Source organism: Arachis stenosperma, chromosome 3 (genome assembly GCF_014773155.1).
Source record: "Arachis stenosperma cultivar V10309 chromosome 3, arast.V10309.gnm1.PFL2, whole genome shotgun sequence".
NCBI lineage: Eukaryota > Viridiplantae > Streptophyta > Magnoliopsida > Fabales > Fabaceae > Arachis > Arachis stenosperma.
In genome coordinates this window covers 74,046,533-74,056,955 of record NC_080379.1, presented here as the reverse complement: position 1 = coordinate 74,056,955, position 10,423 = coordinate 74,046,533, and the positions used below count along the sequence as shown (strand labels likewise).

Genomic DNA, 10,423 nt, shown 5'->3' with positions numbered 1-10,423 from the left:
AGAGATCCAAACAAAGTCAGTAACTTGCATCCAGCTTAGCCTTTAGTTATAAACATGGCATTGAGTGCAACCCTTTCTAATAATACATGTGTAGATTAAGAGATCAATGTTGAATTCAAAGGAAGATGATGAGTTCTTTAATTGTACAAAACTAATTTGCATATACTAATATACAATCATTATTATTATTATTATTTATTTCTGAAATAATATACTACGATACAAGAGCAATGGTTAGGTAAAGACAAGAAAAACTTGTCCGACCAGCTAGTTGCTCACACCTCACATGTGACTTAAGTAGACATTAGGTAGTTAATTGTTGTTAAGATCATTGTTTTCTTCTAAGTGAAATCTGAAGGGAGACAAAATTTTATGAGATTGGTAGTGTTTTCTCTGTTTGTGAATTTGTCAATTTGGTGATGTTTTTTCTGTTTTAGAGGACATATTGCCCCTTCTAGTTCCAGCATACTAGTGAAGTTAAGAGTGCACTTTAAAACTTTACTCTCCTTTTTGTTTTATGGCTCTCTTCTTTTTAGGTGGCTCATACTTTATAATGCTAGGCCTCATAGTGTTTTGATCATAATTTGGGGCAGTTGGAGATGGGAAAACTTTGAACACAGTTGCATTCCAAAATGCTATATTCTATCTCAAGTCATTCACTGATAAGGGTGGTGCTCAACTATATGTTCCTTCTAGCAAATGGCTAACTGGAAGTTTAAACCTTATTAGCCACCTCACTCTCTTCCTTAAAAGAGGAGCTACCATCATTGCATCTCATGTACTTTTCTTTTCTTACTTGAATTTTAGTTCCTTTTTCTCAGCTTTTTATCATTTATAAGTTTCTTACTGTAACTACCGGAAAAAAGAACAGTATCCCAATTATCCATATATACATTCTGCTAAATTTAGTCAGGAAAAAGAACACACTGTAGTCCCTTTTACTTTAACCCAATTTATGTATTACTCAAATCAGATGTGATCCCAGCAACTTAACTATACCTACATCAAATTCAGTGTGATTTGTTGGATTTTCTATCAGCACATTTGTACCGAACTTGACTCTATATGTTGACTCCCTTCGATGTCATAGAACTGCTTTTACTTCTTTTTCACAGTATTTTTCCACTTGTATATATACACACACACAAAAACACACTCCATTTACTTGATAGCAGTGGTCATATATGTGTTTTTACATGAACCTTCTTTTATGAATTGCTGTTGAGCAGTATTTTATATGATGTTTTTAACTTAAAAATGATTGTGTAATGAGTTTAGAGGCATATAAATATTTATCTTTGACTTGTGTGTTATGAACTGTCCAGATAAGCAGGGCACTAGCTGCAGCTGACAGTACAGAAATTATGAAGAAACTTTCGAAATTTATGTACGATGAAGAAAAAGCTCTTGAGGTCAGGAATTAACCCTGCAATTATAATTCATTTGAACCATCTTCATTGAGTATTTTTTTTCTTTTTCTAAACGTGTGCGAAACATGAATAATATGAGTTTACAGACTATAATATATTAAATTTACCCCCTACCTATTTACAATAAAACCATTACTGTCAACTGTCAAGAGGTGTGTGGTTCATGAAAAGTTTTCATATTCTTAGGAATCTTATATTGTAAGATCATTCTGATATAAGATTTTTTGTGTAATATTCCTAGGAATGTAAAAACATTCTTCTAACCACACGTTCTGTTAGTATTTCTCTGACAAAGTTTCAACAAAAATAAATTGCCGAAAATACTAGAATTTTGGTAGTTCCCATGGCATATACTAGTTGAACAATGTAGGTGGTAAAGAAATGACACTTGAGATTAAGCTTTATGTTATAATACTAACTCTTAAGTAACGCTGGCACATGCCATTAATTGATAGCGACTTGTAAAGAGAATTTCTTTTATTAGTGGAGCAGAAGTTGTTCTTTGAATACATAATCTGATTTTATTTATTTTATATTCTAGGAGGATCAAGCTTTAGCTAAGGAGGCAGCTGAAACAGTGGTTTTGGTCATTGATGAAGAAGGTGTGGAGTCACTCATATCAGAACTTGTGAAAAGTGTAAATGAGCCAAAGCTGCTTTGGTCTTCACACAAGAACAGTTTTCTTGTTCTTCGAATCACAAATTTTGACTTTTTCTTTTATTGCAGCTTTAATGATATCTATGTTGTATTTTTTAAATAATAAATTTTATTTTTTTGTTAACAAATATGATAAAAATTTATGTATGTTGGATTGGTTAATTTAAAATTATATATTAATTTTGCAATATTTAATTAAGAAGATTTATAGGCAAGTATAACCATAAGTATTTTGATCCAACTTATACTCATATTTTTGGCTATTGGCACGCTTTTTAAGCATAGCCATATCTTCTCGTAATCCTCTATCGGCACGCTTAAAAAGCGTAGCTATATATTCTTCAATCGGCACGCTTAAAAAGTGTAGTCATATCTTCCTCTATCGGCACGCTTTTGAAGTGTAGCCAAAACCATTTCACTGGGTACGCTTCCAAAAACGTGGCGATATGTGCACTTTTTGGTACGCTTCTCAAGCGTAGCTATACGTTAAGACCTATGGCCACGCTTTTTAAGCGTGGCAAGAGATGGAAGCGTGCCAATAAAAAAGTGTGCCGATAGATCAACAAAAGCGTGGCGATAGAGCAATCGGAACGCTTGCAAACGTGACCCTTTCAAAAGCGTGCCGATAACTCAAAAAACGTAGCGAAAAGCTATCGGCACACTTTTTTGCACCTTTTGGCACGCTTTAAAAGCGTGATAGAAAACTTATTTTCTTGGAGTGTACTTAATAAAATTCTAAATTATAGTAAGGATACTTGCCTCCATTAGATGTAGATCCGTCCCTGGTTGCACCCATGCCAATATAATATCATAAAATATTATCTTTCTCAAAGCCAAGACAAAACGAGTTGAAACTAATAAATAAAAATTTGTCATGATATCTCATGCTATATGAAATTTTATTCTTTGACGAAAATTATTGTTGGTGATTGGTAAAGAATGGTGATGCTTTTTCAAATTAAATTTGACGAATGATATTCATTCAGATGCATTAACAAATGCAATGTTGTACTATCACTACAAGAAAAATACCCATTCAGCCACACTTTTTTTAAGCTACATTTGAAAAGCGTAGCCTATTCATAGAATAGGCTACGCTTTTCTCCGTGTTGCCTTTTTATAAGAGAAAAGGATACACAAATGCGGCATCATTTAAAAAGCGTAGCCTTAGATATTATAGAAATCACTTATAAAGCGTAGCCGTAGGTTGATATCTATAGGTTCACTTTTCATATCAAAGGAGACGCTTTTTGAAAGTAGCCTATTTATTAAGTTTTGGGTACGCTTTTAAAATGATGCCTAATAAGCGCTTTTTCCTCTTTTTTTTCGATCCAAAGCAAACTCACAACACTTAGGGAAATTTTTGTTCCCTCCAAAGCTTATTATCCCCTTTCTGAAACTCACAACACTTGGTAAATCACAGCGCCTTTATCCCCTTTCTGGAACCACATGAATCACAGCGCCTTTGTTCCCTCCAAAGCTCATCACTCATCATCGCGAAGAACCCTCGCTCATCACCCAGTCACCACTCACCGCCAGTCACCACCCACCACTCACCACATCGCTGTGCCGCTCACCGGCTCACCACTCACCAGCTCACACTCTCATCCTCACTCAACACACACAAAAGAGGAAAAAAAATCAGAAAAGTGGAGAACGGGAAGAAGAAGAGAAGAAGAGGGGAGAGCGAAAGGAAGGAGAGGACGACGCCGGCTAGGGCTCCGTCGCGCGGACCATCGTCATTGCGTGCACTGACCGTCGCCTCAGCATCGCCATCTCGTGCACTCACCGTCGCCGCTCAGCATCATCATCGCGTGTGCTCACTGTCGCTTCTCAACATCGTAGTCGTCGCTCAGCATCGTCATCGCCGCTCACCTGAGAAGGTATGTATCGATTTTCAGTTTGTTCTATGAAGTTTGGGAGGTTTTAGGTTCCAATTTAGGGTTTTTAATTAGAGATTTTACTGCATGAATGGTTTTAGCTTCCTGGTAGCCGAGAAGCAATCGCAGACCACCTACAATAATTCTCAATCTCATTCTCTTTGTTGCTCGTCATCTCACTTTTTATCTCATTCGCTCTCTCTTTGTCTCACCCTCTATCTCACTTGTTCTCTGTGTATGGATTTTTCTTCTGTGAATTTTTGAAGATTTTGGGGGTTCTATTTTTTAGGCTTTCTAATTTTATGAGTTTCTACTTCTTGCTTCGTTAGGGTTTTCTTTTTTGTTTGAGAAGATTATTGGCCTCAAGTATGCGAATTGTCGCCTCTTCAAACAGAGTTTATTATTTCTAACACCATTTGTGGTTTGTGTGTGCTATGAATTTGCAGAACTAATGCAGATAGAAGCCAGAAGATTGGGAATTACTGATCAATGGTTCTTTAAGCTCTTCCTTCTCATCATTGATATTGGATCCGTGCAGCCTGTGTCAGGCGCTGAATCTGTTCCAGGAAGGCAAAATCAGTGGAAAGGATACAAAGACTAATGAGACTAAGGTTCGTTCACATCTAGTGGTTCAAAGAATAATCTAGGATTATTGGTTACATACTTGTATTCATTGATTTGGTAGGATGATGCGGGAGAAGATGGTACTGGTGCAAAGAATGATACAAGGAGCAATGCCCAAGCAGCTGAAAAAAGCGAGGGACAGAAATTATTTGCACAATACAGAAATTATGCTCACTAAGGTTAAGATGCCACTTCCTGATATGATGGTAAGCTGAAAATTGGCGTGAATAAGTTTTTTGATCATTCAGGATAGAAGATTTTATAATGAAAATATCATTCTTATGCATGTTGCTTTCTAGTAAATATTAGTGTTTTTTATTTACATAGAAGATGCTTATTGAAATTTGATTGACTTGTATATGTGCCTAAGGCCACCGATAATAGCTCTTGCCAGCAAATCTGAAATATCCACCTCGAACAATGTGGTTAAGTATTATCTAACATGTTAAAATGGATAAAGTGAGATTTTTGTTTCTGCTTCGAGATTTTTGCGGACGATAGCCACGACTGGTTTGTGAGATTTCCAGTTATTGTTGCTGCCATTGGTTCTAGCAAAGTAACAAAATGACCAAAACCTTTGTATGAGTGCACATTTTGCTGCTTAGTGTTGTTGATTGATTTGACTCTTAATTCATACAAAAAGGAATAAGACTGATTCTGGGTTTGTGTGTGCTTGTCATTGTTATTAATTTATTTAATATGTCTAATTTGATTTATTTGTTTCAAGTTCATAAATCTGGGTGAGTTTATGATTTATTTAATTCAGCTAGTTCTTTGGCCACTGAATAGTTCTGTGAAAAATCATAATTCAAGATAAATAATATGAACTTAGCTATTCTTCAATTAGGACAAGGTTTGAAGGCTTATGCTTATATCTTGAGTGCTATCCATTTCTATAAACACAGCCTGCAGATTCTCATAGATTTCTGATTTGCTGGCTTGCTGCTTTATGCTTTCTTTGGCACTTTTAACCATCTTTCTTCTTATCAACTACAATTAAAAATTATAATATCAAATCTCATATTCATTCATAAGACTTGTTGCTACCGATTCCAAATTCCAATGCTCATTTACCTACCTGTTTCTTGAGAACAGCCAGGCTCTTGGTGTGCAAGAGTGAAGAAAATTCCTCAGTGAACTAATAAAGCCACTAAATCAAACTTTGAGGCCTTTTTAATTAGTAATACTAGAAGTATTTTTCACGCAGTTAATAAGATCGGTTTGAAATTATAAACCACCATGAGAAGCATGAGTTTCTTGCCAAACTTAAACCCTTCATAATTTAATTTTGAAGATGATAAATCCATATACGGCAATAAGTATAACAGAGTCAGGAATTAAATTTTTAATTCCTTCAAAATTTCTACATGTTTTTCCAATATCTAGCTGAACTTGTCAATTTTAGTTTGTGTTGTTGAATTTTATTCAAGTTTTGATGGGAGTCTCTTGGTAAGGTCATGTAGTTTCATTTGTGGCAATAGTTAGCCCTTGTTGTTGGTTTGAAAATTCTAAGCTGTTTGTTCCCATCATGGCTTTATTTGTGCCTCAAATTTATGTTTAAAGCTGGTTTGGCATAGTTTAGGAATCTTGGCAACTTTTTCTCAGATGCAGTGTGGTGAATCATAAACATTTGACCTATTCAGCATTTGTGCACTATTTCATGATTTTAATATGCGGAGTTAGTTTTCTTGTGTTCCTCTCTCATTGTTCTGTTAAACTTAACCAACTTGTCACATTTTCCCCCAGTATCCAAAATGTTTGCCAAGAAGAATGCTATTGGAAAAGAACAGGTGGCAAAATTAGTGGACGACACGTATAGGTAAGTCTTGGCAACAAGTTTGATGGTATTCTGTTTGATATAAAATACTTAGATAGTCATATGCGGTGCATATATTTGTGTCTGGTTTATGTTGGTTCTTTGTTCACCTTTTTTTCTTGGCCCAGAAAAATGCAGATATCTGGTGCCACTGACCTTGCATCAAAGGGACAGGGAGCCTCAGATAGCAGTAATGTGAAAATTAAAGGTGAAAAAGATGATTCCTTTCAATCAGATAGCAGTAATGTGCATTTGCAGATGTTCTTTTAAATTGCACGTACTTTCAATAGGACCTCTTGTTTCCTATATTCGACATTTCATTATGGAATTTATTTTTTTCTCATCTTATTGTAGTGTGACGATCCACGATGCCATGTGTGGCAGCACATAAATTGTGTTATTGTTCCAGAAAAACCTATGGAAGGTGTCCTGCCAGTACCTGATAAATTTTATTGTGAACTCTGCAGACTCAGCCGTGCAGACCCGTATGTTTACATTTCCTTCATGTTTATATATATAATATGCAATGGACAAAATAAAGTTGAATTTTTTCATAATGTGTTTATGCCTTCAAGGGATTGTGCTGGTTGACATTTGCCTATAATGTGATCTTGAATTTCCTGACGTTGATTTCAGTTGTTATGATGAAGTGGTTTTAGTAGTAATCTTTTAGTTATCTCTATCCTACATGGATACTTATTGAGTTTGCCACTCAACTTGTTGCTTCAAAATGATATACTATCTTTCCCATCAAGGATTTGAATATTTTGTTCTTTTGTTTGCCTGGCATATTGAATGGTTCTTCCTTTACTTTATCTGCTGTATTCTCGTAGTTGACCAAAATTTTCTACTCATTATTTAGCATTTCATTTTCTTGCTGTTATATATCTATTTATTTCTGTTTATTCTGTTACAGGTTTTGGGTTTCAATGGGACACCCCTTGTTTCCTGTGAAGTTGAGCATAACAAGTCACAACTCGTGTTGGCCATTGTCTCTGAGGGAAGCAAGTCACACCACACGTTTTTTTTCAATGAAAAAGAACTAACACTAGTAATTTATTTATTTTACTTTCTCATGATCTATCATATGTGGATTGAGCACTAATAATAAAAAGTTAGGAATGACTTTAACATTTTGAATTTTTATTAGAAGATATTTATGTAGGATATAATATTTTAATTTAGTTTTCGTAGAGTATTAGTAGTAAATTCTAAGTGATTTCATGTTTATTTTGATAAAGGTATGCTTAATTTAGTGTGAGATGTATGAATATTCAAAATTAACTTCTATTCTAGTATTTTTGGATCATTGTAAATATATATTGTTTACAGATAATTTGTTATTTAGAGAAATTATTCAGTATAATTATGTATTTATTTTTATTTTGTAATATTTAACTCATTTAAATAAAAATACAGAATTATTATACATGTAATCATATTAACTATTATGTTGTATTAATAATTATTAGATAATTAAATATATATATATACAGAAAAAAATAAGACCTAAGGCTACACTTATATACAGTAGTTATAGTACACAAAAAAAAAACGAGACCTAAGGCTACACTTATATACAGTAGCTATAGTATACAAAAAAAAAAGAGGGACCTAAGGCTACGTTTATAAAAAGTAGCTATGGTATACAATGTGGCTACGTTTTACAAGTGATGCAGTAGCGTTGAAAAGCGTAGCCTATTCTGGAAAAATGAAAACTGAAAAGCGTAGCCTTTGGTCCTGGACAGCATCACTTGAAAAGCGTAGCCTATTCCCAAACGCCAAAAGCGTAGCCCTTGGTGCAGAAAAGCGTAGCCTTTGAGAATAGGCAACGGCCGAATAGGAATCACTCCAAAAAGCGTAGCCGTAGCCTAAGGCATCATCTTTTTTCACTTTTGGCTACACTTTCCAAGTGTACCTGAATGGGTATTTTTCTTGTAGTGTATTATCAATTTTAATTTCTTACCCATAACTTTGGTCATCAAATTAAAAAGAAAGATAAAAAAAAAAACAAAAAGGAAAAAAAAAACACACACACAGATGCAAACTGAGATTGAGAACCTCACGCTACTACTTTTGATGCAGACGTATAATTCAAAATTACAAAATATAGATCTTGTTGTAGCCTATCAAGTTAATCTAAGCCATATGGATGAGAACTCATAACTAAGTCTTTTCCCTAGGCTATAGGAGTTGAATATACAAGGTAGGTAGTGATGGCTGAAGCACTAAACCCATTGAAATTGCTCCCTGCAGCGGTGGTATAAGCACCCATGTTAGGGAACACAAGCCAGTCATTCGCATGCAGCTCGGGAAGCTGCGTGTTCCTCAGCACCGTATCAAGCGAATCACATGTGGGCCCAAACACAGTAGACGAGAATGTTTTCGAGTCTTTAAAGCACATGGGAACCATATTCTCACCGCACGTAACCAGAGGCCTGCACGTGACGGTTGCAAAGTCGAACATTATGCAGTTAAAACTCCCGTAAATCCCATCGCTAATCCAATACTCCCTCAACTCTCCCCTCACGCGCTTCCCAATGATCTTTGTCGCGAACGTAAAAGCCGTTTCCGCAAAGTAACGGCCTGGTTCTCCAATTACCGTTATGCCCTCTTCGTTTCCAAAGTTGGATTCAAGAGCTTTGTTCACGTGCATTGCAGCTGCATCGAACCCTGGGCCAGATGTGAAGCCTCCACCAATATCCAGCACGTGCATTTTAGCCATGCCTAATTGAGAAGCCATTTCAAAAACTCCTTTAGCGGCAGCGATGGCGCCATGGTAGGCTCTCGAATCGGCATCTCCACTACCGATGTGGAAGGAAACTCCGATGACCTTCAAGCCTGCATCGTTTGCGGCTTGGAGGAGCGTCGGAACTTCCTCCGGTAGTGCGCCATATTTGCGACCTAATGCACATCGCGCACCACCATCTTCTGGAGGTTTTATGCGGAGGAGAAGCTCGCATTCAGGGTGCCATTTTCGGATCTTTTCAACCTCATATTCTGAATCAAAGGTTGTTACGTTGACACCGACGCTAGCGGCGTACTTAATGTGCGACTCCGATTTGCATGGATTAGCGTAGATGATGCAATTCGGCGAGACGCCGAGGGACAAAACTGCTTCGATCTCTGATTTGCTGGCGCAATCGAAACTCGAACCCATCGCTGCTAATGATCCAAGCAAGGACGGGTCAGGGTTGCACTTTACCGCATAGAACGGTTGAACCATTGGAAGCATCGTGCGCCACTTGTCCATGAGGTCCATAACTACCCCTAAATCGAGAACCATGAACGGCGATTCCGTTTCTTGTTTGTCATGAATCACAGATTGAATGTAACCAAAGATTCCATCGCCTTCGGAGGACAATGAAGTTACTGGTTTGCCCTTAACGCCTGACGCAGTAAGAACGGGGTTGAGGCTCAAAGAATAGGGCTGGGCAACAAGTGTAGGCATTTTAGCCTCCCTTTGTAGCCTTACCCCTTAATAGTGTAAAGAATGACCACAAACCACAATATATGTGCGATTTAACTTGAGACGTTGAAGAGCATAATGATCAAGCCATATTTATATACATAGTTAGAGCCTAACTAGCTAGGCTAAAATTAAATGGAGGTGCATATGATGCTTCCGTCAGAACCACGAGAAAGTAGTGCTAATTATTTTGTAGTTTAATACTCACCCTCTTATTAATAATTAGCATATTCATATAGCATATTATTATCCCTCTTGTAAACACAAATATTTTAAGCATTAATCAAATATATTAATGGATGTAACGAGCGGAAGTGAACTTCTTAGTTCTTTCTCTAAGGTTCTGTTTTCTAACTATGTATCTAAAGGTGCCCATGGCTTAAAGAAAATAGAAACGACTTTTTGGACAAATAAATTAGGAAGAAAAATTATTTTAGCCAATAATTGTTGGGCTTTTAAATCCCAAAAACCAATTAACTTATTTTTTACGGTAAAGTCCAACTAAATGGTCTAGTTGTTCATTGGTCCAAAAAAAATTACCTAAACA

General features: G+C 36.3%; 1 protein-coding gene across 1 annotated transcript; it reads right to left on the bottom strand.

Moving 5' to 3' along the window:
- Positions 1 to 8,446: 8,446 nt before the first annotated feature.
- Positions 8,447 to 9,921, bottom strand: LOC130969872 (ornithine decarboxylase-like). Its single transcript, XM_057895775.1, has one exon. The coding sequence runs from the start codon at positions 9,856 to 9,858 to the stop codon at positions 8,587 to 8,589; it is 1,272 nt and encodes a 423-aa protein (XP_057751758.1). The 5' UTR covers positions 9,859 to 9,921; the 3' UTR covers positions 8,447 to 8,586.
- Between the last annotated feature and the right edge of the window lie 502 nt (positions 9,922 to 10,423).